The sequence below is a fragment of the Sorex fumeus genome, unplaced genomic scaffold (assembly GCF_029834395.1).
Source record: "Sorex fumeus unplaced genomic scaffold, SorFum_2.1 ptg000122l, whole genome shotgun sequence".
Taxonomy (NCBI): Eukaryota; Metazoa; Chordata; class Mammalia; order Eulipotyphla; family Soricidae; genus Sorex; species Sorex fumeus.
This window is the reverse complement of record NW_026606179.1, coordinates 19,432,024-19,458,018: the sequence shown is the minus strand read 5'-3', so window position 1 is coordinate 19,458,018 and position 25,995 is coordinate 19,432,024. Positions and strand designations below refer to the sequence as shown.

At 51.6% G+C, this 25,995-nt stretch overlaps 1 protein-coding gene across 1 annotated transcript; it reads right to left on the bottom strand.

Annotated features, from left to right (window-relative positions):
- Positions 1–12,525: 12,525 nt before the first annotated feature.
- On the bottom strand, positions 12,526–16,812 carry LGALS7 (galectin 7). The gene is made up of 4 exons (XM_056136080.1): positions 16,807–16,812; positions 14,057–14,145; positions 13,174–13,375; positions 12,526–12,639 (listed from the first exon to the last, which is right to left on the bottom strand). Exons 1-4 carry the CDS (start codon positions 16,810–16,812, stop codon positions 12,526–12,528), a joined length of 411 nt encoding a protein of 136 aa, XP_055992055.1.
- Between the last annotated feature and the right edge of the window lie 9,183 nt (positions 16,813–25,995).

Below are 25,995 nucleotides of genomic sequence, written 5' to 3'. Positions count from 1 at the left end.
AGCCGTGAGCACCTTTGGATGTGCCCCCTGCCACCCAAAAGAAACAAATCACTATATTGGACCAGAGAGATAGGCACTTTCCTTTCTCGCAACCGGTCCCAGTTTGATCCCTGGCACTGCATGTGGACCCCTGAGCATCACTAGGAGTGATTCCTGAGCACAGAACCAGGAGTACCACCAGGTGTGGTCCCCAAAAGAATTAAAAAAAGAGAAAGAAAAGAAGGAAAAAAACAAGAGGCAGAGAGAAAATCAAGGTGACAAAACTGATATTAGAAAAAAATCTAATTGCAGGGATTTGGTATTATTATTATTATTTATTTTTTGCTTTTTGGGTCACACCCAGCAATGCTCAGGGGTTACTACTGGCTTTTCGCTCAGGAATTACTCCTGGCGGTGCTTGGGGGATCATATGGGATGCCAGGGATCGAACCCGGGTTGGCCGTGTGCAAGGCAAATGCCCTACCCGCTGTACTATTTCTCTGGCCCTAGATTTGGTATTATTTTGGTTGAAAACTTTTTTCTTGAAAAAGCTTATGTCCCACAATGAAAAGATATTGATTGCAATCATTTATTAATTGATTAAAATATAAGGAAAATTACACAGAAACACAGTGATAGCACGGTAGCACTGTCCTCCCGTTGTTCATTAATTTGCTCGAGCCAGCACCATTAACATCTCACAACAAATTGTGAGACTTGTTGTTACTGTTTTTGGCATATCGAATACGCATGGGGAGCTTGCCAGGCTTTGCCTTGTGGGTGAGATACTGTTGGTAGCTTGCCGGGCAAGCTAGCAGGTGAGTTTAAATTCCCATTATTAATTCTCAACATCTAAAAAACAGATTTGGGCTTGGGTTGGAGAGAGGGCTCCAAGAGCTGAGTGTGGGATTTGCCTGGAGAAGGCCTGGCTATGATCCCTGGCACCCCATGGCCCTGAGTAGCCCATATCTGGCAGTGTTCGGAAGCTATTTCCCCCTCAAATAAGAATAAACAATATTCTAAAAAAGATTTTTTGATTCTTTGGGCCTCACCCAGTGGTGCTCCGGTCTTACTCCAGGCTCTGCACTCGGGGATCACTTCTGGTGGGGCTGGGGACTAGGTGGGGTGCTGGTGATCAAATCCTGGTCAGCCACATGCAAGGCAAGCGCCCTACCCACTGTGCTATTCTTCCAACTGCTCAGCCAATATTTCTTTTAAGAAGAAATGATTCAGAAGGCTAATAACAACTTAAAAGATGTTCCATCTTGGGGCCAGGGTGATGGTTTAAAGGGTTGAGGGCACTTCACAGTTCTGAGCTGCCCTGGGGTGACCCCCAAGCTTGCAGCCTGGAGGAGTCTCTGAGGACCACCAGGTGTGACTCAAAAACAAAACCAAGTGGGCTGGGAGGTGGAACAGCCTTAGGGCACCTGCCTTGCATGCATCCTTTTTTGTTTGTTTGTTTTGAGGGGCAATACCCAGTGATGCTCAGGAATCACTCCTGGTGATGCTTAGGGGAACACATGGGATGCAGGGATGACACCCCAGTCAGCTATGTGCAACACCAGCACCTTACCCACTGTACTATCTATCTCTCCAGTGGCCCCCTAGCAAGCATCCAACCTGGGTTCAATCCCTGGCACAGGGATTGACCTGTCTGCATCAGCAAGTGTGGCCCTGAAGCCCTTGGGCACCCCCAGGCAGACTTGGGTAATCCTCAGCACTGCACCCTCCAGCCCTTACCAGGAATGTCCAGCCTGGTTGGCTAAGAATTACCAGTGGGACACCCCCCCCCCCCAGGTCCCCTGAGTACCTCTTGGGAGACACAAAAGAAAAGAAAGCCAAAGGATGCTCCCTATCACAGTCGCTAGGGAAACAGTCACACAGAGCACAATGAAATACATTTCCACAACTATTACAAAGACTATCATAAAAAAGAAAAAAGGGGCAGAATGATAGTACAGTGGGGAGGGCATTTGCCTTGCACACAAGCCGACCTGGGTTTGGTCCCTGGCATCCCATATGGTTCCCTGAGCACTGCCAGGAGTGGTCACTGAGTGCAGAGCCAGGAGTAAGCCCTGAGCACCATGGTTCTGGGTCCTACCCCCCCCCCAAACAAAATAAATAAAATAATATAGAAGGAGAGCCCGGCAAGCTACCGAGAGTATTCGATATGCCAGACACAGTAACAACAAAGTCTCCAATGGAGACGTTACTGGGCCCGCTCGAGCAAATCGACGATCAACGGGAGGGCCTTTATCTATCTTATCTTTATCTAGAAGGAAAGCAGGGCTGAGAGCTGGCTCCAAGGACTCACACAGGCTTTGTGTGCATGCAGGATCCCAGGCTCCATCCCAGCATGACAACCTGGGCCCATAAGCGCTATGTTAAGGGCGGAGTTGAGAAGAGTTAAAATAGCAGGCACTGCAGGAGGCTCACACTAGGTGCAGCTGTTGTGAGAAGCGTTTGGGGTGCTTGGAAAGCATCAGGCTGGAGCAGCCATTTGGCTCCAAGAGGCACGACGGGCGTCCAGGCAACTCCCATCTGTGTGCTCAGGGCAGTGCTACTCACAAGAGTTACGGAGGAGAGGATGGGCACAGCCATGCCACAGAGCACCATGCAGCTGTCACCGGGAACAGAGAACCCACCCGTGGGCAATGAGGTGGGACTGGCAACGCTAGAGCAAGTGGAAAAAACAGACACACAAAGTCACACGTGGGGGCGAGAGCAATAGTACAGGGAGTAGGGGGGAAGGGCACTTACCTTGCACGAAGCCAATCTAGGTCCAGTCCCTGGCACACCATACATGTGGTCCTTCGAGCCCCACTAAGAGTGACCCCTGAGCACAGCCAGGAGTAAGCTCTGAGCACTGCTGGGTGTGGTCCAAACACACACACACACACACACACACAGAACCATAGGTTGGGCTGGTGGGTGTGACTCAACAGTTCATCAACTACCTTGCTTGCAGGTGTGTGGCCCCAGGTCTAATTCCTGACACTGCAAAAACGAACAAACAAATAAAAGAACCAAAAAACCCTAAATCTAATACAAGCCACATGGGCGGGAGAGACAGTATTATAGGGAAGGCACTTGGCTTTCATGCGGCCGTCCTGGTACCCAGAGGGTCCGCCAGGCCTCACCAGAGTGATCCCTGAATGGAGAGTCAGGAATAAGCCCTGGAAACTACCAGGGGTGGTCACACACACACACACACACACACACACACACACACACACACACACACACCAATTGAAAAATACTCGACAACAATGAAAACCCAAGCCACATGTTGCAAACACTGCTCAGTGGCGGGGTTCTGAGAAATGTGCCTATAAGATGATTTTGTCCTTGGGTTAAATCTAGCATCAGGGAAAAACAATAGTACAGAGGGGAGGGTGCTTGCCTTGCATGTTCAGTACCCGACATCCTACAAAGACCCTTGATCTTTGTGGGAGTGATCACTGAGTGCAGAGTTAGGAGTAAGCTCTGAGAGGTGGCCCAAACGCCAGCCCCCGTTCAAAATGCTTTTAAAAAAATCTCGTGTGGAGTCACATGACCTTAGATAACCCTAGAAGCAATCTCATCACGCCACAGGCCCACTGGACTGGGCGCATTAGTATGGTCTCTTGCAGACTGACACGTTTTAATATTTTATTTCTACTTTTTTTTTTGTTTTGGGGCCTCACCTGAGAGTGCTCAGGAATCACTCCTGGTGGGCTCTGGGGACTATGTGGGATGCCAGGGATCAAACCCACATCAGTTGTCTGCAAGATAAGCCCCCTCCCCACTGTACTCTCTTCTGCCCCTGACACATTTTTAAGTGTGTGAGATTATGCTGATTTCATTGTCAAAAAAATGCACAATCTGAAGCTGGAGCAATAGTCAGCAGGGAGGGCACTTACCTTGCATACAGCTATCCCAGTTTCAACCCTCAGCACCCTCTGTGGTCCTCTGAACCCACCTGGAATGATCCTTGAGCACTTAGCCAGGAGTAAGCCCTGAGCATTACCAGGTGAGGCTGAAAAAAAAAAAGAACATCAACAAAGAGCAGAGCAAGGAGCAAATTGGCTCAGGTTGCTTGGACAGAAACAGGGTTACAGAAACAGTAAATGTCTGTATAAAACTTACAAAACATCACTGACTGCACATCGATTGGAAATTTGAAGAACAGACTCACAAAGCCACATGTGGGACCAGAAAGATAGTACAGGGATTAATAAACTGTTAAATAAGTTATAAAATGCAAAGAACTTGATTGGATAAGTTTAAATTGATTAGATTACAAAATGAATGTTTTAGAAAATGCTTGGTTTAAAAAAAGACCATTTCAAAATCCTAATCAATTATCAAAATTTAGAAATGTTCAAAGCTGCCCAGAAGAGGTGACAGACTATTTTTTTTTTTTTGCAGGCCAGGAGATAAACGATAGAGGAATACCTTCTACCCAGTCATCTCCAACAGCTCGTGTCTTACCATCCCAAAGTTATGGTCAGATTTTTATCTTTTTATTTTTTTGCTTTTTGGGTCACACCCAGTGATGCTCAGGGGTTATTCCTGGCTCTGCACTCAGGAATTGCTCCTCGAAGTGCTTGGGGGACTATATGGGATGCCAGGGATTGAACCCTGGTTGGCTATGTGCTACGCAAATGCCCTACCCGCTGTGCTATCTCTCCAGTCCCACGGCCAGATTTTTAAAGATCAAAGTAAACACAAGTTTTCTCCCATGTGTAATTACAATTCTAAGACACTTTTCTGTAGTCACATGACTGATTATATAGCTCGGAACTGGGGTAGTACAACAAAATACTCAACTCTTTCATGCTTTGATAAATAGTGAGGGCAAAAGCTATCACCCCCAAGTGGTCTGAGCACGTTAGGTAGGGACCACCTACTGATTTGCTGATTTAAAAAGCCGCCGCAGCTTGGGACCAGAGTGATAGTACTGCGGGAAGGGTGTGTTTGCCTTGTACACAGCAGACTGGATTCGATCCCTGGCATCTCAAATGGTTCCCCTATGACCGCCAGGAGTGATTTCTGAGTGCAGAACCAGGAGTAAGTCCTGGGCATCACTGGGTGTGACCCCCAAAGCCATCTTTGTTCTGGGTGGCTTGGGGCTGGGCTCGGGAGATCACATTCTTTCCTGCGTGAGTCTCATTTTCCGACTGCCAAGCCTCCCAGTGCCACTCTCTCTCATCTCCTGAGAATTCTTTCCTGCTGCAAAAACAAAGACCCTGGAGCTGGGCTGGTGGTTTCCTGGGAAAGCTGGCTGTTTCCTGCGAGGACTATGACACCAGCCGAGAATTCCAGCTCCCTGAAAACCCCCACGGCACACAGGTCGAGCAGCTTGGAGGCTGCCTCAGTGAGGCTGGCAGGCCCGATGTCCACACTGGGCAGGAGAATTCAGAGCCTTGAGCATCGACAATATTTCCCATCCATCCCCACTGATATTCTCTGTTCTTCCCCCCCCCCCCCTTCAGTGTGTGTGTGTGTGTGGGGTGGCAGGTGGGGGTGGGGAGTTAGGTCTTACCTAGACATGCTCAGGCCTTATTCCTGGCTCTGTGCTCAGGATCACTCCAGGCAGTGCTTGGGGGACCATATGGGGTGCTGGGGATTGAACAGGGGTTGACTATGAACAAGGCAATCACCTTAACTAACCCCTGTATTCTCTATATCTAAATCTCCACTATATGTATAGGGTTTTTTTTGGGGGGGGCACACACCAGCAATGCTTAGGGGTTACTCCTGGCTCTGCACTTAGGAATCATTCCTGGTAGTGCTTGGGGGACTATATTGGATGCTGGGGATTTAATCCTGGTCGACTGTGTTCAAGACAAACCTCCTGCCTGTTGTAATTTGCTCTGGCCTTCCACTTAAAGTATTTTTATTAAGGCTGGAGAGCTTGCTCAAGGGGCTTGAATACACGCTTTGCATGCAGAAATTGAATAGATTTGGATGTTTTTGTTTGTTTTTGAGCCACACCCATTGTGCTCAGGGCTTACTCCTCACTTGCACTAGGGATCATGCCTGGAAGGCTCAGGGGACTACGTGGGGTGTCAGGATTGAAGCCATGTCAACCGTGTGCAAAGCAAACACCCTACGTTCTGTACTCTCTCTCTGGCCTCAAGGTTTCGATTTGATTCCTGATCACTGTGCTGAGAATAGGTTCTGCTTAGTATGAGTTCCCCTTTAATTTCCAAAATTAAGTCAAAGAGGTTTTCTTTTCTATTTTTTTTCTTTCTTTTGCCACACTCAGTGATGCTCAGGGGTTTCTCCTGACTTGAATTCCTCCTGGTGGTATTCGGGGACCAAACGGGATGTTAGGGAATCGAACTCTGGTTCTCCACGTGCAAGGCTGTATTATCACTCTGACCCCTGTTTTGGTTTGTTTTTTGGTCTGTTAGTTCGGTTCCTTTGGTTCCACACATGAATGCAACCAGACAATGCTGCCTTCCTCCATCTGCCATGTTTCGCCAAACATAACAGAGTCTTGCCGCAAGTCAGAACAATGAGCTCTCCCTCACACCTGCGAGGTGGCGGTTCTCCAAAGGCAAGAAACAACTAGTGTGGCTAGTTGGAGAGAAGGAAAATCTGGGAATGTGGGTTGGGACAGACCCTGGCAAACAGTGTGAAGAGGTCTCCAGAAATTGAATAGAAAGCCTGAACAGTACAACGATCCTACTGGGGTGTTTGTCCATAGATGTGAAAACACTAATTTGAACCACTTGCTCATGGCAGCGTGTGTGTGTGTGTGTGTGTGTGTGTGTAGGGGGTGTTGGGGAATCAGACCCCGGGTCTCATACCTGTGACAGATGTACTAGAACTCAGAGCCACATCCTGGTCCTGTGGGAGTCTTCTATATATCTTGTTTTCTGGGGGGCACACCCAGCAGTGCTCTGGCCTTGCTCCTGGCTCTGTGCTCAGGGATCACTCCTGTCACAGTGTAGTGTAACCAGAGTGGTGGTGCCAGAAATTGAGCCCGTGTGTGCCAAGTACAAGGGAAGTACCTTCCTGCTGTCCTGTCTCTCTCTTAACTTCTGATAGCCAAAGGTGAAACCATCTGTGTGCCATAACTAGATGAAATGATGGTGAATCCACACAAAGGAATATGACTTCGCTATTTGAAAAAAAATACAGAATTCTACCATGTAACAATAATATGTAAACAGACATAGACCCCCCCCCCTCGGGGGAAAGGGGAGACACACCTGGTGATGATGCTCAGGGTTTAACTCCTGACGGCATTTAGGAATTACTCCTGTTCAGGGGAACATATGGGATGCTGGGGATCAAACCCAGGTCAGCTGTGTGCAAGGCAAGTGCCCTCCCTGCTGTACTATCTATCGCTCCTGCCCCATAAACATAGATTTAAAGGTTGAGTTGCTTTTTCACCCCCATGCATTACTGGGGCTGAAACTCAGGTTGCAGGCTTGTGAGACAGGCTAAACCAGCTCCCGGCCCACACACAGAGACTGAAATAGGAATTTCTCACATAGTTATGGAGGCTGCATGATCTGCTGAGATCTTCTAATTTGCTATCCACCAGCAGAGACTCAGAGGCTGAAGATCCAAGAGCCAGGAAATCAACAGTAAACTCTGCTCAGCGTGGAGAGGCTGGGCCAGAACAAGTGTGTTAGTTCCAGGGCTTCAAGTCCCAGGAAACTGGGGGGGGGGGGGGGGAGCGGGGGATGGGAGAGAGAATCCATTTCCCTGCCTCTGCCTTTTTGTTCTATTCTCCTCCACAAAAGACTTCATAGTCTGCCCACAAGGGAGACAGATGGTCTTATTTATTTATTTATTTATTTATTTATTATTTATATTTGCTTTTTGGCCCCCAACTCCCAGCAGTGCTCAGAGCTTACTCTTGGTTCTGTGCTTAGAGAGAGCACTCTTGCTGGGCTCAGGGGACCACATGGGGTACCTGGGATTGAATTCAGGTGGATGCATGCAAAACAAGTGCCCTTCCTGTAGTACTGGCTCTCAGGCCCCCAGAGATTGTTCTTAAATCACAATGTTTGGGGTATCTTCCAAGCAGCACTCAGGGGTAATGAGGGGGTAACTCCTGGCAGTTCTTAGCCTAAAGAGCTGATGGTGAAATGTGAGAGATCAGTGCTGATTAGGCCTTGCAGTCCTGGGGACCCCAGGGGTTGCCCCTGCAGTGTTGGGGGCCTCCAAGGATGCCCAGGGTACCATATGGATTGAAGCAGGGTTGGCTGCATGCAAGATAAGCACTGTAACTCCTGAACTATCTCTCCAACCCGAATCAGTAATTTTGGGGTGGAAGAGGGTCACACTCCTGTTGTTTGGGGATCCATGTGGTGGTGGGTCTGAACCCCAGTCTCCTGCATGCAGACCACGTGCTCCAACTCTTTTAAGTCTCACCCTGGTCCAGAGAGATAGTCTTTGCTGATTCACTGATTCTAATGCGAATGGCTTCTAGGCCACCCTCACAGCACCCCTAGAAAAAGAGGTTTTACCCATTCTCTAGGCATTGCTTTGTCTTGACAAGTTGGCACATAAGTCCCCCTGTTTGTCAATCCCCCCCTCTCAGGGCACTGCAACGTTATTGAGGCTTTGGCATAATTCATTGGGAATTTTTTTTGAAGGGTGGGGATGAGGTTTTGGGCTGGTACACCTGGTATTACTCAGGGGTTACTCCTGGCTCTGTGCTCAGGGTTCACTTCTGCTGGGGCTCAGGGGACCCTAGGGGACTCCGGGGATGGATCCAGGGTCGACTGCCTGCAAGGCAAGAGCGTTACCTGCTGCTCTGTCCCACCGTCCGGGGCGGTCTAAATTACTGCCTTCACTTAAAAAAAAGATTCAACCCTACGCCTACTGTAAAAGACACGATTAAGATCTGAAGAGACAAAGAAGTTAGAGGTAAGAGGATGGCATGGCCAGGAGACGCGGCACCCAGACACATGGAAAGGGACCGGTCACTTTCGGAGGGTGCCTGGGCGCAGGGGCTACTCCAGGCTCCGTGCTCCCGAGCGACCCCTGGCAGTAATAATCTGCCATTGCAGCCACATGACGGGTAAGGACCTGCCTTACCTGCCGTGCTCTCAGACCCGAAACCCACATTTTATTAGCTTCCCATTCCTCTGGTCTGTCTCATTTCTCCCGCCTTCCTGACACTGATAGTTGCTGTCTAAATTCCCTTGGTTGTATTTTTATTTTCTCTAGAGAAAAATTTTATAGAAGAACAAAACAAAAAGAGACACCACACACCACAAATACGAACATAAATAAGTCCCCAGAAAAACAAACAACAACAACAAAAAACACAGCTTGTTGCAATTTAAAAAAATCCGTACCAAATAAAAGTGCACACACTTGGGGAAAAAATGAAAAAATGAAGGAAACTATATTAAGGAAAATAATAAATATAAGAGAGTTAAGAACAATATTATAATGAAATTTGACTACAGAGCTGGAGAATTAATTAAATTCGCTGAGTGCATACTCTGTGTGTAGGAGCCCCAGGTTTGATTCTCTGTATCTCATAGTTCCCCCAACACTGCCAGGAGAGTCTCCAAGCACAGACTAGCTCCTGGGTGTGCTCTCAAAACAAAAACAAATTTGATTAGAAAAGAACATTTCATGGTCATAAATTGCTTAGCACTCATCTTAAATACAGCAAGTCTAAATGTATATTGTCACAAAGCTGGGGTCAGGGAGATGGTCCAAAGAGTTGGTATGCCCGGGTTTGATCCTTGACACTGCATTGGCCCCACTTCTCTCCAGAATTGCTGAGTGTGGCCCCCCAAATCTAACAAAATATATAACAGAAGGCTAGATAATTAACAGTTATAATAGTAGGCCCTCCCGTTGATCATCGATTTGCTCGAGCGGGCCCAGTAACGTCTCCATTGGAGACTTTGTTGTTACTGTGTCTGGCATATCAAATACTCTCGGTAGCTTGCCGGGCTCTCCGAGAGGGGTGGAGGAATCGAACTCGGGTTGGCCATGTTGGCCGCGTGTAAGGCGAACGCCCTACCCGCTGTGCTATTCTTTCAGCAATGTTGTGTAGATTTTATTATCTCTCTCTTTCACATCCTTATGACTTTTGTTTTGCTTTGGGTCACACCTGGCATCGCTTGGGCATATTCCTGGCTTAGTGCTTGTGGCTTACTGCTAGCAGGGTCTGAGGGGCCCTATGTGATGCCAGGGATACACCAGGATCTGCAGTGTGCAAGACAAGTCCCCGACCCACTGTATTATCTCTCCAGTTCAATGCAACTAATTTTTGTATTGGTTATATATATATACATAGGTTATATATATACACACATATATATACACACATATATTATGCTTTGCTAAATTTGATAAGATTTGTGTTTTACCAATTTTGGGAGGAACTCTTGAGGGTATTCTAAATATAAAATATAAAATCAGATCCCACACACATGTAATGCGGATGGCATTAGTATATATATATAATATATATATATATTTGAAGTGACAAAGTTTTATGCAGTTAAAATAGTTTTGAGGGGCTGGAGCGATAGCACAGTGGGTAGAGCATTTGCCTTGCATGCAGCCAACATGGCCAACACAGGTTCGATTCCCAGCATCTCATATGGTCCCCCGAACACCGCCAGGAGCAATTCCTGAGGGCATGAGCTAGAAATAACCCCTGAGCATCGCCAGGTGTGACCCAAAAAGCAAAAAAAAAATTGTTTTGAGCCACTAGACTTGAGACATTAACTAACGTATTTGAAGTCATTCATAAGTTACCAAACATGCTGCCAATACTCGACTGTGTATTTCCTACAAGCAAGAACATTATCCATTATATCCATCATGAAACCAGAAACTCAACACTGACAGATGACTACCAGAAATCCCACACACCCAGCCACTTCACTAAGGCCTTATTTTTCACGCCAGTGTTTGAAATTTGTATCTGGTCAAAGTGATTTTTTTACCCCAGCTTAAAAAAATATTTCAAGGAGCTAGAGAGATAATAGTTGCCTGGCACACGGTTGGATCCAGGTTGGATGGCTGGCATTCCTTGAGGTCCCCTGAGCACTGTCAGGAGTAATTCCTGAGCCCAGAGCCAAGATTAAGCCCTGAGCATAGCCGGATGTGATCCACCCCCCAAAAAAACCCTTCAAATATTCAAAAACTTCACGACACAAATTAAAAATGAAGGATGAGAAGCTGGAGAGAATGTAGTGGGTTAAGGTCCTCACCTTGCATCCCACTGACCCAGGGTCCAAATCCCTGGTACTGTGTATGATTCCTAAGCACCACTAGGGGTCACTCCTGAGTAAAGAACCAGGAATAGTCAGGAACACATGGAAGTGGAGTCCCAACCCCCCTTACCTCCTTAACCCCCCAAAGATGAACAGTTGGGATCTGAGTGATAATACAGTGGGTAGGGCACTTGCCTTGCATGCAGCTGACCCCGGCTCAACCCTAGCATCCTATATGGTTTCTTGAGTCTGTCAGGAGTGATTCCTGAGCCAGGAGTAAACGTAAGTCCCACCAGTGTGGTCCCAAAACAAAACAAACAAAAAAACCCAAACAAACCGAACAGATGAACGATGAACCAATAGATACTGGGGTACCAACAGATGCAGACGTCCCCGGGTTTCCCACGGGATAAGGAGAACCCTTCATTCCACAGTCCACCCGGAGACACCCTAGAAATGGTGGAGCATGAGGAAAGGGAGCTGAAAGTCTGGGGCTCAGAGAGGTCTGGGCTTGATGGTGCCCACAGGGTTTTGCACACCCTTTCAAGGCCAAACTCAAAGCTGGCAACGTCGATTGACCACCAGGGGGCGTCGTGGGACAAGCCTGGGACGGTTCCTCCGTGCGCCGCAGACTCGGGGCGGAGCCCTGGAGGGTGCAGGGCGGGCGCTCGCCACGGGCTCCACCCATCTCGGAGCATCCCCGGCGGAGCTTGCTGGGCAGCTTGACTGGGTGCCCGCGGAGCCTCGGCCCCCGCAGCTGCAAGGCGAGAGTCTGGTGCTTCCAGCATCCCTGCGGCGGGCCTGGGAACGGGCCTGGGAGCGGGGGTGTCCGGGGCCTTGGGGAGAGGCCGCGTGGAAGGGGCGTGGGAATGGGGTTCTTCTCGGCCGGCCAGGTGCCACTTGAGTGCGCGTCTGCCCCCGGGCGCGTGCAGGCGGGGGCCTGTCCCTACCGGGACAGCTGGGAGCTGGCACTCCCGAATCCCTCTCCAGCAGCACCCCGCCACGAGAGAGCCAGACGTCGTGGTCAAGGGGGACCTGGCGCTAACTTCCCATACCCGTGAGCTTGGGGTTTCCAAGGGACCGAGATGCAAAACGCTTTGGAGGTCGGCTGGCTCCCCCAAGAAAGAAGGGGGGGCCGTTGCTAAGCATAACGTGAACCACCAGCAAAGCTCCATAAGCTCATTTCCCCCCTGGCTTGGCTCTGCCCAAATCCCCCCCACCTCGGCCTGGCCTCTGTCAACCTGCTTCGTTCGCCAGGGGTCGGAAGGAGGCACAGACACTACGCGCTGGGCGGTAGCACTTTATTTGCAAGACGAGGCCCCCCGAGTTCGCCGCGCCTTGCAGGGGCTCAGAAGATCCTCACGGACTCCAGCTGCACGTCCCCGCCCACCTCCAGCAGGCGCACGCGCGCCGCGGGGATGCGGTAGCGGAAATGGTGATACTCCTGGTCGCCGATGATCGCCTGCAGGGACAGCGGGCAGGGCTCTGTGTGAGCTACCGGGGCTCCTTCGGGACTCGGCCCCGCTGGGCGACACACCCACCCCGCCCCTGGCCCCCGCGAGGGTCCTCTCCTCTGGGGCTTGTTTCTGGACTCGGTCCCCCATCCCCCTCCGCGTCCCTGCTGCACATCCCAGCCCTCAGGACATCAATGGGAGGGGGGCATCCACCCGCTGGGACCCTCGAGTGAGAACTTCTGGCCCTGCTGACTTGAATAGTTTTTTTTTCTTTTCTTTTTGGGTCACACCTTGCCGTGCACAGGGGTTACTTCTGGCTCATGCACTCAGGAATTACTCCTGGTGCTGGGGGACCATATGGGATGCTGGGAATCGAACCCGGGTCGGCCGTGTGCCAGCCAAACGGTCCTACCCGCTGTGCTACCGCTCCAGCCCCATTGATAGGGTTTTGTGGGAGGCAGCGCCCAGTCCTCCACACGCCTTAGCCCCATGCCCCACCCCCAAAGGTGTGCTGATGAGGGGCCTGGGGGTGGGGAGCGCACCTTGAAGCCTTCAGGGGTGGTGATGAGGAGCACCTCGAAGGGCTGGCCACCCTGGATCGGGATGCCTTTGCCTCGCTCCTCTTTGCCCCACTTGCCCTGCTCCAGGGTGTTGAAGACCACGGTGGACTCGTCCAGCCTGGGGTTGAAGTGCAGGGCGGCCTCGCTGTCCTTCTCATCACTGCAGAGCAGGTTGACGTAGAACCTGGGGGTGGGGGTGGGGATGGGAGACTGTCATCCCCTACAGCCAGAGTCATGCAGGCCCTTCACAGAGTCCAGCCCCAGGTCAGTCATGAGACAGAACAAAGGTGCCCCAGAGCCCAGCGAACTCCCATCTACTCAGCCTACAATTAAGGGGGGAAACACTGGACAGACAACCCTCTACCCCACTCCAGAGAGGACCACCAAGCCAACGCCCTTCATTTCCAGGGCCTGGGGCTGCCCAAGGAGCTGGGGACGAAATCTGTCCATTCCGGGAGCCTGAGATTCCCAGATGTTCCAGTTCCAGGATAAACCGCCACCTCTGGGTTCCAAATGCTCTGGGCAGAACAGATTTTCAGAGCTCTTGGGGAGCTCAGATGGGAGATTATAGCACTACATAGGGACCCTGATTGCCCTGAAACCTCAGATCCTTAGAGATATGTGAGAAATCCAGAAACATAGTCAGGTACCAACGCCTCCCCCACCAAAACAAAAAACCGGTGAAGAGGGCAGAGTACTTTGACTTGAGGGTTCCAAGTGTGGGGGTGCGGGGGTATGAGTGTATGTGTGGAGGTGAGTGGGCAGGGCTGCTCCCGGGCTCTGCTCCCCCTCCCCTGCTGTGAGATCCAGAGCACACTTGGTATCACCCAGCCCTTTGTGGGGGGAGGGGGTTGCTGAGACTCACCTGCCAGCCTTGTTGGGAACCACACCCCGAATTCGCATCACTTTGCCCACGCCAACGCCCTCAGGCAGCGGAGTCTTGTGGGGTACGTTCTGGAGAGAAGGGAGGAGGGGTCCAAGTGAGGCTGGGAGAGAGGCAACCAGGAGGGCTGAGCCCCCCAGGAAAGGAAAAGAACCAAGATGGAGACAAGGAGCTGGTGGGGTGGGGTGGAGGGGCGGGGGAGAGGGAAGCAGGCACAGAGGGAAATGGAGGTACCCAGGGAAACGGGCAGCGAGACCCCCCCCATCCCCAGTACACAAAATATTCAGAGGCCTGGAGGAAAGCAGGAGACAAGCGCCGGGGGCAGGGGTCAGCCCGGAGCCTTGGCCCATACCCCCCAACACCCACTTTCTCCTACCCAATGGGCAGCCTCAGCTAGGACCCCCCTTCTCCCAGACTCATCTGTGCTGTCCTGGCCCTGAGAACCCCCCAGACCCCTCACCATGCTTCCTGGCTGGGACTGGACAGGCAATGGCGCTGGGGGTGCGTGGGGGCCTTAAATAGAAGAGGGGCGTGGTGGGGCTCTGACTCACTCCTTCCCTTTCCCCACCCACCGCCCACACCCCGCCCAGACCCTGGCCCCAGGCGACTGGCACAGGTCCCCCCTCTGTGCGAGACTGCACCTCCATCTGCTTGCCGGGGCTTCCTGGGGGGCCCTGCCCCCGCCTTGGAGCAAGTGGCGATGCCCTGAGCTAGTAACTCAGGGACCGAAGATAAAAATAGGGCATGTGTGTCTGGCATGAAGCAGTAGCAGCATGGCGGCGGCCAGGAGGGCCCCCGAGCCTCCCGTTACCACCTTCCCATTCCAGGCCGGGAGAAGGCGCAGTGATGCCAATGCTCACATGGAGAACGGGGCCCAGAGTGGACCCCAGTGAGAACCCACTGAGTCCAGGGGCTAGAGCCCTAGTACAGTGAGCTGCACCCTTTGCACACAACCTGCCCGGGTTCGGTCGCCAGCACCGCTTCTGGTCCACCAGGCTACCAGGAGTGATCTCTGAGGGCAGAGCCAGGAGTAAACTCTGAGTACTTCCAAGTATGGCCCCCAAACCCAAACTGAGGGGCTTGCCTTGCACCTGGCTGGCCCAGGGTCCCCCAAGCACCTCCAGAGGAATCCCTGAGCACCACTGGGTGTGACCCCAAAACAAAACAAAACAAAGGCCCAGTTGGAGCTCGTTGCCTTGGGTGTTGGTCCTGCTGCGGGAGACTCCCAGGCAGGGCTCGGGGACCCAGTCCCAGTGAGTCTCAGCCTCATCGCCAGCTGCGGCCAGTGGTTCCAGGCAGATGCAGTGGAGCCAGGTGGGGTGCGGGCACAGGGCCATCAGCTGGGCTCGAAATCGGGGTCTGGAGCAGGCCCGGCTTGTACTCCAGCCCTTGAGTCCCCTTCCTGGTCCCTTCCAGGGACAGGGTGTGTCTCCGTCAAGGTCTCTGGCAGGCTTGAGTGCCTGGATGTGCCCTGAGGGCCAGTGTGGCCTCCTGGTTGCTCACCTGGTGCCTGGACATGGAGGAGCCTCTAGGTGAGGGCAGAGCAGGGAGGGAGGTGACCTCTCTCCTGCTGAGGACTACACAGAGGCCAACACTGTCCACAGGGAGGGGCGCTGCTACCCCCATGGTACACATAGGGAAACTGAGGCTCAGAAAGACGAGCACTTACCAAGCCCCTTAGTGCCTAGAAGCTACTCCCAGGACAGTGCTCTGGGACAATGTGGTATGGGAGGTTAAGCTTTGGGCTCCAGCCCTTAGGGTCATATTGTCCTCCAGCCCCAAGTTTCCCTTCTCTGGAATATCCTACTCTGCCTCCCCCGGCCGCCCCATAACCCACACCTCTGCCCCCCACAGGTGCCTCCTCTTCCCTTAGAGTCTCTCTCCCCATCCCAGAAGTGCCACCATCTCTATCCTGATTAGTGTGTGTGTGTGTGTGTGTGTGTGTGTCATGAATGATGTGTCCTAGAACCCAGCCCATCCAGCCCAAGGAGGAGAACCCAGTGGCACCCCCAGCCAGGCCCCAGAACACAATGGAGGCTGAATCCGGGCTGGGAAGGGTAGGGTGGAGAAGGTAGAAAGAAGGTTCTGGAAGGCTGGGAGAAGGGAGAGTGGGGCACTGAGCAGAATTGTTCCTCTGGACTAGCAACCTCTGTGTCCCTCCTCCCCCAAACCCCCGCCCCACTCACTGTGGGGAAAGAGGCCCGTGGCAGAGACACCCCTGAGTGAGTAGAGGCAACAGACTCAGAACTTGGTCTGTCACCCAGGGCCTCCCGACTCTCCATCCCACCCCAACCCACCAGCACCCCACAAGGCGTGTTGGGGTGCAGCTGAGGAGCAGGAGCTTCAGAGACGGGGACTGGGAAGCTGCAGAGGTGAAACCCAACATTAGCTGGGGTGCCCAGGAGAAGCGGGGTGTGTGCCAGGCAGTTGGGCCAGAGCTTGCACAGAGGACCCTCGGTTGAGTCCCAGAGCAGCACCCTCAGAATGGTGAGTCTCATTGGCAGAAATTGGGGGTCTCAGCTCGCATGCACCCCTGGGGCCGATGACTCACCTTTCTCTCATTTCTCCATTGTGTCTGGATATTTCTTCACGTGCCCCCGACGGACAAGTCCAAACTCGACTTGAGTGCAGGCCCAGATGTTGGCGGTGTCCAACCATTTTCAGTCGAATTTCTGGTTCTTGTCTCAGATCTCGGGTGCATCCTGACAGCCTGTAATTCAGTGACTGATTACCTTCATGTTGGTTCTGGAATAACGTTCCCCCCTCCCCCCTGGGAGTGGTTTCCTTTTCAAATAAAATAAGTGTCTGTATTTCATCATTGTCTTTCTTTCTTTCTTTCTTTCTTTCTTTCTTTCTTTCTTTCTTTCTTTCTTTCTTTTTGCTTTTTGGGTCACACCCAGCAATGCACAGGGGCCACTCCTGCCTCATGCACTCAGAAGTTACTCCTGGTGGTGGTCGGGGGACCATATGGGTTTTTGGGAATCAAACTCGGATTGGCCACGTGCATGGCAAATGCCCTACCTACTGTGCTATCGCTCCAGCCCCCATCATCATCTTTCTTTCCCTTTCAAATGATTCCTCACATTCATATATATGCTGATGCTATTTGTGTGTGTGTATGTGTGCATCTGTGAGGGGTTGGGGGGACCATGTGGTATTGGGGATTGAACCTGGGTCTCCCATGGGCAAGGGTGCTCCATGTCAGGAAGCATGGGATGTAGCCTGGTGACTATCAGGCACCTGATGGGCCATCAGCCTGTTAAATCCTGCCTTCCACATGGGGGCAGGTGCCGGCAGCCATTTGGTCCTGAGCAGTACTTAGGCTCCAGCGTGTGAGTTCCTGACACCCCTCGGAACTCCCTCCCTGCCCAAGTGTACTGATGTCAATAGCACTGCCGAGTTAGCAGTCAACAGACTTGTGTAACGACACCCTCAGTCAGGTTTCTTCCAGCTCCCCAAAGCCACCAGTCCCACATGAGACCTGGCCCTGGGAAACACCCACCTCTCAGCATTTGGCAGCCACCACGTACCTGTGCTCTTGATGCTGATGGGGTTCCCGGGTGACTTATATGAAGTGGGGAGGAGAGAGACCTTGAGAAGAAAATCTGCCACTTTCTTTGCCACCCAGGCATGGCTGGGGAAATCTAGGGCTGATAAGAGTTTCAGTTCTAGGGGCTGGAGCGATAGCACAGCGGGTAGGGCGTTTGCCTTGCACGCGGCCGATTTGGGTTCAATTCCCAGCATCCCATATGGTCCCCCGAGCACCACCAGGAGTAATTCCTGACTGCAGAGCCAGGAGTAACCCCCGTGCAACGCTGGATGGGACCCAAAAAGCAAAAGTGTGAAGGTATGGAAGGACATATCTCAAGAGCATGGGTGACACACGTGCTCGGGTACCACATGCAGCAACACACATGCACGGGCAGCACGCGGGCTCGGGGAGCACGTGCACGCTCCCTTTGTTCAAGTTGGCTTTTACAGGGTTTCTCCCAAGCTGCCTCACGTGGAGCTGCTACCTAGGTAAAAGTCCATTGCTAGGGTGGGTGCCAAGAGGTAGAGTGGGGATTGGTGGATGGTCTTCTTTGATGTTTTTTCCTGGCCCCTGTTCCTTCTGGAGCTTCTCAGTGGGGTGGAGGTGGCGGGGGGGGGGGGGCGTCTAGCCTTTTCTGGGTCTGTGCCGGCACGAGGTAATAGTCTCATCAGGCCTTAGCTCCTGTGTCCACAAGGTGGACTTTCGCAGCTTTGGGGCTACTGGTTTATTACTCCCCAGGAATTCACTGCCATGGGGGCCCTTCCCTATCCTCCTGCCTGCCTACTTCACGTTGAATATAAAGAGGGTGGGAGGAGGCTGTGCTCCAACTGCGCCCCCCCCCTCAGACAGCTCCCCCCGGAGACACAAGGGGACAGAGAGAAAGGGGCAGATTTTCTTTTGGAGGCTGCCGCCTCTCTCCTCCCCATTACGTGAACTAAGTCGCCCAGAGAACCCCACTTGCAGCTGTCCCCAAATCCCTCCAGGCATGATCCCTGCGCTCAGAGCCAGGAGCCAGCCCTGAGCACCGCTGGGTGTGGCTCTAAAAAGCCAACAAGCCAACAAACCAGAACTTGTAGATACAGCTGCTGGCTCCCCTCTCTCCAGGCCTTCCAGAACAATGCCTGTGTGTATCAACAAAGAAGGAATCACTGGGGGTGGAGGTGGGGGTGGGGGGAAGGTGTATGAGCAGATTCAGGGACCCCCCACTTTTTGCACCAGCTCCCACTGGCTGAATCTGGGTCCCTGAGTCCTGCACAGCTGGTGAAGCAAACCTAATGTTCTGTGCCCACAGTGCCAGTCCGTTGGCCCTCTTGGCACACAAACACCATGACGGGGGTGCAGAGCGGGAAGGGTGCTTGCCTGGCACACAGCCGGCCCAGGCAGTTGGATACACAGCACTGGATACCGTCCTCTGAGCCCTGCCAGGAGTCAACCCTGAGCTCAGAGGCAGAAGTGAGCCCTGGGCACCGCCAGGCATGGCCCCCAAAGCTAAACAAAACGCCATCGGTGCTGTAGTGAGGAATCAGAGATGTCTCAGTGACCTGCAGGCTGGCCCGGTGGGTGTCTGGGTGGGACCCAGTTCCCGGTTCAGAGCTGGTTTCCTTTGCACCATGTCCTGAAGTGGCTGAAAGACCCAGGAGCAACATGAGATCCCTTCACGGAGACTGTGAAGCTGTTTTGGGGTTTGAGATTAGCTAGGAAGTCTTGAACAGACTTGTCTGAATTGAAGAGCCGCCGAGCCTGAAAGCAATGATCTCCCTGAACTGATCAGCCCGGAGTGTGAGTCCAGGCAAAGTCTGAGAACATTCCTTGACACAAGTGTGAGGGGGGTGGGGGGATGCATGAAGGGCAGTTAGGATAGAAGAGGGACCAGTATGACAATCAGTTGGAAATGATCACTTTGGACAAGAGCTGAGTGTTGAAAGTAGGTAAAGGGTTAAAACTGATAACCTTTCAGTATCTGTGTTGCAAAACCATAATGCCCAAAAGGGGGGGAGGGAGAGAGAGAAGTGCCTGCCATAGAGGCAGGGTGGGGGCGGGAGGGAAACTGGCGACATTGGGGGTAGAAATGGAAAATGTATACTGATGAAGCGACAGTGTTGGAACATCATATAACTACAACCCAATATTGAACAACTTTGTAACTCTGTATCTCAGTGTGATTCAATTACAAAAATTAATTAAAAGCAAAACAAAACATTTCTGATCACATTCTGCTTGGCTACATTAGTCAACTTCCTCATTCGCTAAAGCGGCGCAATTACTGTACAGAAAGCAGACGCTCAAGGTGAGCCTTGAATAGTTAAAGAATTTTCTTTAACTCTGGCAGCAGGAAAAGCACTGCATGATAGCCACTTAGTCTGACGCGGTTATTCTTGGGAAATCCTGTCCCTGTGTCCTTGGAGTGTCTCGGCCTACTTCCCAACTACCAGTTAGCTGCCACCCGCTCTTCTGCTTTTCTGCTTTTATTTTTTTTGGGGGGGGGCACCTTGCCACAGCTGGAGTGCATGTCGGCATGCATGAGGGAGTTTTGGGTTCGATCCGTGGAACTTTGAGCACCGCTGGAGCAGCCCCTGGACACAACCGGGTGCCGCCCCCCAAAACAAAGCACAGTAGGCAGAAGAGCACCGAGTTCCCTTTCCTCAAGCAGCCTTAGGTCTCAAAGTGCTTCCCATGTCACATGATCTGGAAAACTATGCAGTATTGCGGATCAAGAGGTTCAAAGCTTCATGTTCACTTTTTTGGTTGGTTTATGCATCACAGCCGGCAATGCTCAAGGGTTGCTCCTGGCTCTTTGCTCAGAAATTACTCCTGGTGGTGCTTAGGGAACTATATGTGATGCTGGGGATTGGACCCAGGTCAGCCGCATGCCAGGCAAGTGCCCTATCCACTGTATATTCATTCCTGCCTCCAATTTCTGTATTCACTTTAAGAACGCTGGTGATGGCGCCCAAGCCACTGGAGACTTACAGATCCAAAAAGCCAGACTGTATCTGAAGGGTGGCCCTCAACAGGGGCACTGTGTAAAGGATGGCACCGGTAGGTGTGGCCAGACCAAAGAGTGGGGCTGGACACCGGGTTGGTGTGCCTCCAAAGAATACTATATACTTTTTCAGCAGATGCTTCCAAATGCAGAGTCGCCCTAAAATAAAAGGCTGAGATGTAGAGTCTCTGATCACCAAGTACATCCTGGTGACCAAAATGCTCAGTATGCACCTGGAACTTTGGGCGCTCACAGATTCATCCACCTACATGCTCCCCCTGCCACACAGAGAGGATCCCACTGAAAAACTGTAGATTGATCCTAACCCATGAGAGGAAGTTGCACAGAAGAGAATGGTTTGCCAGAAGGAACAGAAGGAGTAAACACTTGAGCCAGAGGTAGACCGGAAGTAAGGCACTTACTGGACATGTGGCCACTTCTGCTGATTCAGGTTCCATTCCTGGCACCATATGGTCCCCTGGGCATCACCCGGGCAGCCCTGGAGGGCCCTAAGTATTGCTTGAGTAATCTCTGACACTACAAGGCCCAAACAGCATTGCATCCTCAGGCCTCTCCACTGAATCCCTAGCCCAGTTGGCTGAGAATTGCCAAGAGGGGCCCCCAGATTTCCTGAGCACTGCTTGGTGGGCTCCCCACAAAGTATAACTTTCTGTGTAATAACAACCGTGTGTATTTCTTTTCTTTTCTTTTCTTTTCTTGTCACACCCGGCAATGCACAGGGGTTACTTCTGGCTCTGTACTCAGGAATTACTCCTGGCGGTGCTCAGGGGACCATATGGGATGCTGGGAATTGAATCTGAGTCTGCCGTGTTCAAGGAAAATGCCCTACCCACTGTGCTATCACTCCAGTCCCTATTTCTTTGTTAGTGAGTTGGTTTGTTCATATAGTTAGTTGTCTCCCCTCTTCCTGTCCCATTGTTGCTGTGAGGGACTGGGCTCTCCTTGTTTGGTTGTACTATTTGCCTCTGGGTCCACATACTTTTGTTTCGATGTTTCCATGAGCTCAACAGGGGTCCCCTTCCTTTAGCTGTGGTGCTTGTACATAGGCTGGTGGCAATGCTTACTTGGGCACCAATATGCCCATCCTTCCTTCTTTCCTTCCTTCCTTCCTTCCTTCCTTCCTTCCTTCCTTCCTTCTGTTCTTCCTTTTTTCATACCTGGCAGTCCTCAGGGCTTCTGTTCCGTACTTCTGTTCCGTACTCAGGAATAACTCCTGGTGGGCTCGGGGGACCATATGGGGTGCTGGGAAATCGAAATTGACTTGGCCCAGTGCACAGCTAATGCTTTACTTCCTGAATGAGCTCTCCAGTCACAATAATCACTTTCTAGCCATTTCACTCATGTGACTGTGATTACACACACACACACACACACACACACACACACACACACACACACACACACACCACCCACTGACAAGCACAAGGGAGGCCCTGGAGAGATGGAGCCTGCCACTGTCACAGGGACCATAAATGGGCGGCTGGTGTAGACACACTGGGACAACGACTCAGACATGGACCCAGCCCCCTCCCATTGCTTGGCATCCACCAGGCTGAATCATCTCACCCCCACATGAAAAAGAACCACTTGCTTCTGGGGCCAGAGAGATAGTGCAGCGAGGAAAGCTCTTGCCTTGCATGTGGCTGACCCAGGTTTAATCCGCAGGACCCCAGTGGTCCCCTGAGCACTGCCGGGAATGATCCCTGAATGCACAGCCAGGAGTAAGTCCTTAGCATTGGTGGGTGTAGCCCCCCCAAAACCACCTCCTCCCCTTCACCCAAACAAACACCAAAAATCAAGTGAACAAATATCTGTTTCCTCCAATGAGTAGGAATGAAATTGATCATTCTCAAAATGTGGAAATCCTGCAATTACCCATGATATCTACTCTGAGGATGGGTAGATAGAGGTTGTGTTTCTCCACAGCACCCAAAAGGAGAGAGAGAACAAAAGGGAATGCCCTGCCACAGAGGCAGGGTGGGATGGGGGGATGGGGGGGGGAGGGATACTGGGATCAGTGGTGGTGGAAAATGGGCACTGGTAGAGGGATGGGTACTCATTCATTGTATAATTGAAATCCAAGCACAAAAAATTGTAAGTCTACAACTGTACCTCATGGTGTTTCACTAATAAAAATTAAAAAAAAAAGAAGTTGTGTTTCTGTGCCACGAGCCATAATTCTTCAGTATAAGAAAGTGCTCCTTCAGGTAAAACCTGAATAAATGCTGTCAGGAGTTATTCCCTCAGGGCAGAGCCAGGAGTCTGCCCTGATCACCCTGGGTGTGTCCCCTCACCCTGGGAGTGCCCCCTCACCAGAAAAAGACATCGTGGAGGTATATTGTGTGATTCTTTTTCAAAATATGTGTGTTCGATATGCCAAACACAGTAACAACAAGTCTCACAATGGAGACGTTACTGGGCCCGCTCGAGCAAATCAATGAACATCGGGAGGACAGTGCTACAGTGCTACATTGCTACAGTGCATAAAAGACAGGATCATGTCCAGGCCATCAAGTCTGCCAGAGGGGAAAGGGTGTTGCCCCATTCGCCCTCTCTTCTCTGGAAAGAAGGATGGCGGCCGCATGGGAGCCTTGTGGACAGCAGGTATGAGCTGGGGGTGTGGGGGCGACTAAAACCTCATGGGAAGGGGGGCGTTCCGGTCCGTCCTTCACGCCCTACCGAGGCCACCAGTTGCCCCCCACGAGCGGCTTTCCAGCACGGCCACGACTCCAGAGCACAGAAACCAATTTCTTAACTATCTGACTTTCAGTAGAAATACTTCCAGGGTCAATAAGTAAAATAGCAGAAATCCAAAACCAACATTTAATTCTTGAACCCAGCTGTAGAAAGCAAATAACTTCACAATGCTTTTTCAGCATGTCTGATTGGGGGGGGGTAAACTCTAAATAATAGTGGTGAATCTTTTATTGAAACAATGAATCTAATCAAAGCAGATAGAGTGTTAACTAGAATTCATCTGCCTCACAGGGACTGGGAGGGGTGGGGGGTGGGGTTTTATTGGGGTTCTTCATGGTAAAAAATAAGTATTGGTAAAGGGAAATGTGTTTGATATTTGCATGACTGAGACCTAAACCCGAAAGCTTTGTAACCTTTCCCACAGTGATTCAATAAAAATAAATAAATAAATAAATAAATTAAAAAAAAGACAGGATCATGGAGGGTTGGGGAAGTGGGCCAAAGGGCAGGAGCACACAGGGTTAGATCCCGGGCACCGCATGGTCCGCTAAGCACCTCCAGGAACATCTAAACCATCTGCAGAGTAGCTCCTCAACGGCGTTGGGTGGAGCCCCCAAACCAGCAATGACCATAACCACAGCCAGCCAGATGTCACAAAGAAGCTGACTAGACAGAGCTGGTTTTCATTTCTCTAGCTTCCTGAGGCAGGCAGTTAATTTCATGTCAGTTACCTCCCCTAGAGCTGGGGTTTCCTGCTAACCATCCTACACCAGAAATGAAGGTGTTTCCTGGGCCAGGTGGAGAGGTGGGGGGCTGGCTTTTTTCTTTGTAGGGGGGAGAGGTGGAAGAAAATAAGGGTGTTGGTTATACAGGTCTGGACATTTCTCAAAACTCATCAGTATTCTCCAAGCGTCAGCAGGTTTGATGAATATGAATCAGGGCTCACAAGAAAGAGTAATGGGAAAGAAACACATTCCCAACTGTCCTGAAATAAAATAGAATCTTCCTGAAAGTATTATTCCAGGACTAACCTAAAGATAATCAAAACAAATGAGTAAGAAAATGCCAAGGCGGTGCATAGTAAATCAGGAGGAATGAATCAGAGCATTCACTGATAGGAGGTTGAATAGAAACTATTGCCAAGATGCCAAGATGCCAAGTCAAGTTGGGAGTTGTTTTTTTGAAAGCAGGTGAAGAAAAATGAAGCCTCAGCTAAAATCAGGGAAAGATGAGTTAATGGTGCACAGGTATGCATGTGGAATGTCACATAGCAAATGGAAAGCTGCTTGCCTGCCTTCCTTCCTTCTTTCCTTCCTTCCTTCCTTCCTTCCTTCCTTCCTTCCTTCCTTCCTTCATTCCTTCTTCCCTCCCTTCCTCCCTTCTTCCTTCTGTCCTTCCTTGGCCACATCCAGTGTTACTCAAGGCTTACTCCTGATCCTATGCTCAGGGATCACTCCTGGTGATGCTCGGGAGACCTTTATGGTGCCAGGGATCAAACTGTGGTCAGCTATGAGCAAGCCAAGTGCCACAACCCCTGAACTGTCTCTCTGATCTGAACCTGCCTTTCTAAGAATGATGAGTCACATGAGTCACACCATTCTGGAACATCTGCAGGGATTAGAACTTCAAACCTGGCTTTCTCTGTGTTAAATCCTATAAAGCTATCCCCACCACCTGCTCCAGTCAGGCCCTGCCCATCCCGCTGTGCCACCTGGGCAGGAAGGGCACCCCCTCTCATGCCTATTTTCACCTCTGCATACAGGGGCGCTTGCAACCCCCACCTCCATGGGGCTGCGTAGGTTCCCTCTCTGAACCCACAGCTGCACCCCCACTGTGGGTGCCCATGTGTGGGGAGAGGGCTCGAGGGTAGAAGCCTGCCATGGAGGTAGTCGTGCAGGTCCTGCGCTGCCTTAACACAAAGCCACCCTTAGACATGTGGGGTGTGGTGTGAATGGGGAGGGGCCTGGGGAGGAGGAGGGACTTGGCAACAGAAGGGAGGGTTGCTGCACTGCCAGGAGGGTTCTGCTCAGCGCCCCACCCTCCCACCTTCCTGCCTTCCAGAACCTTTTTTCTGCCTTCTCCACCCCACCCTTCCCAGCCTGGATTCTGCCTCCATTGTGTTCTGGGGCCTGGCTGGGGATGCTGCTGGGTTCTCCTTCTTGGGCTGGGAGGGCTGAGCTCTAGGACACCCCATTCACGTCACCCCTTCGTCCTAATCAGGACAGAGATGGCAGCACTTCTGGGGTGGGGAGAGAGACACTGAGGGAAGAAGAGGGACCTGTGGGGGCAGAAATGTGGGGCATTGGGGGGCAGAGTAGAATATTCCAGAGACACCACAGAGAAGGGAAACTTAGATCTGGAGGATGGCGCCAGGGCTGGAGCCCAGGTTTTCAAGCTTAACCCCTCCATCCCCATACCACATGGTCCCAGAGCACTGTGATGGGAGTAGCTTCTGTGCACCAAGGGGATTGGTAAGTGCTCCCCTTTCTGAGCCTCAGTTCCCCTATGGGGGTGGCAGTGCACCTCCCTGCAGGCAGTGATGGCCTCAGTGTGGTTCTCGGCAGGTGAGAAGTCACCTCCCTCCTTGCTCTACCCTCTCCTGAGGCCTTGCCATGTGCCAGGACAAGCACCCAGGAGGCCACAATGACCCTGGGGTAAGCCTGGCTGGCCCTGGGACTCCCTCTCCCT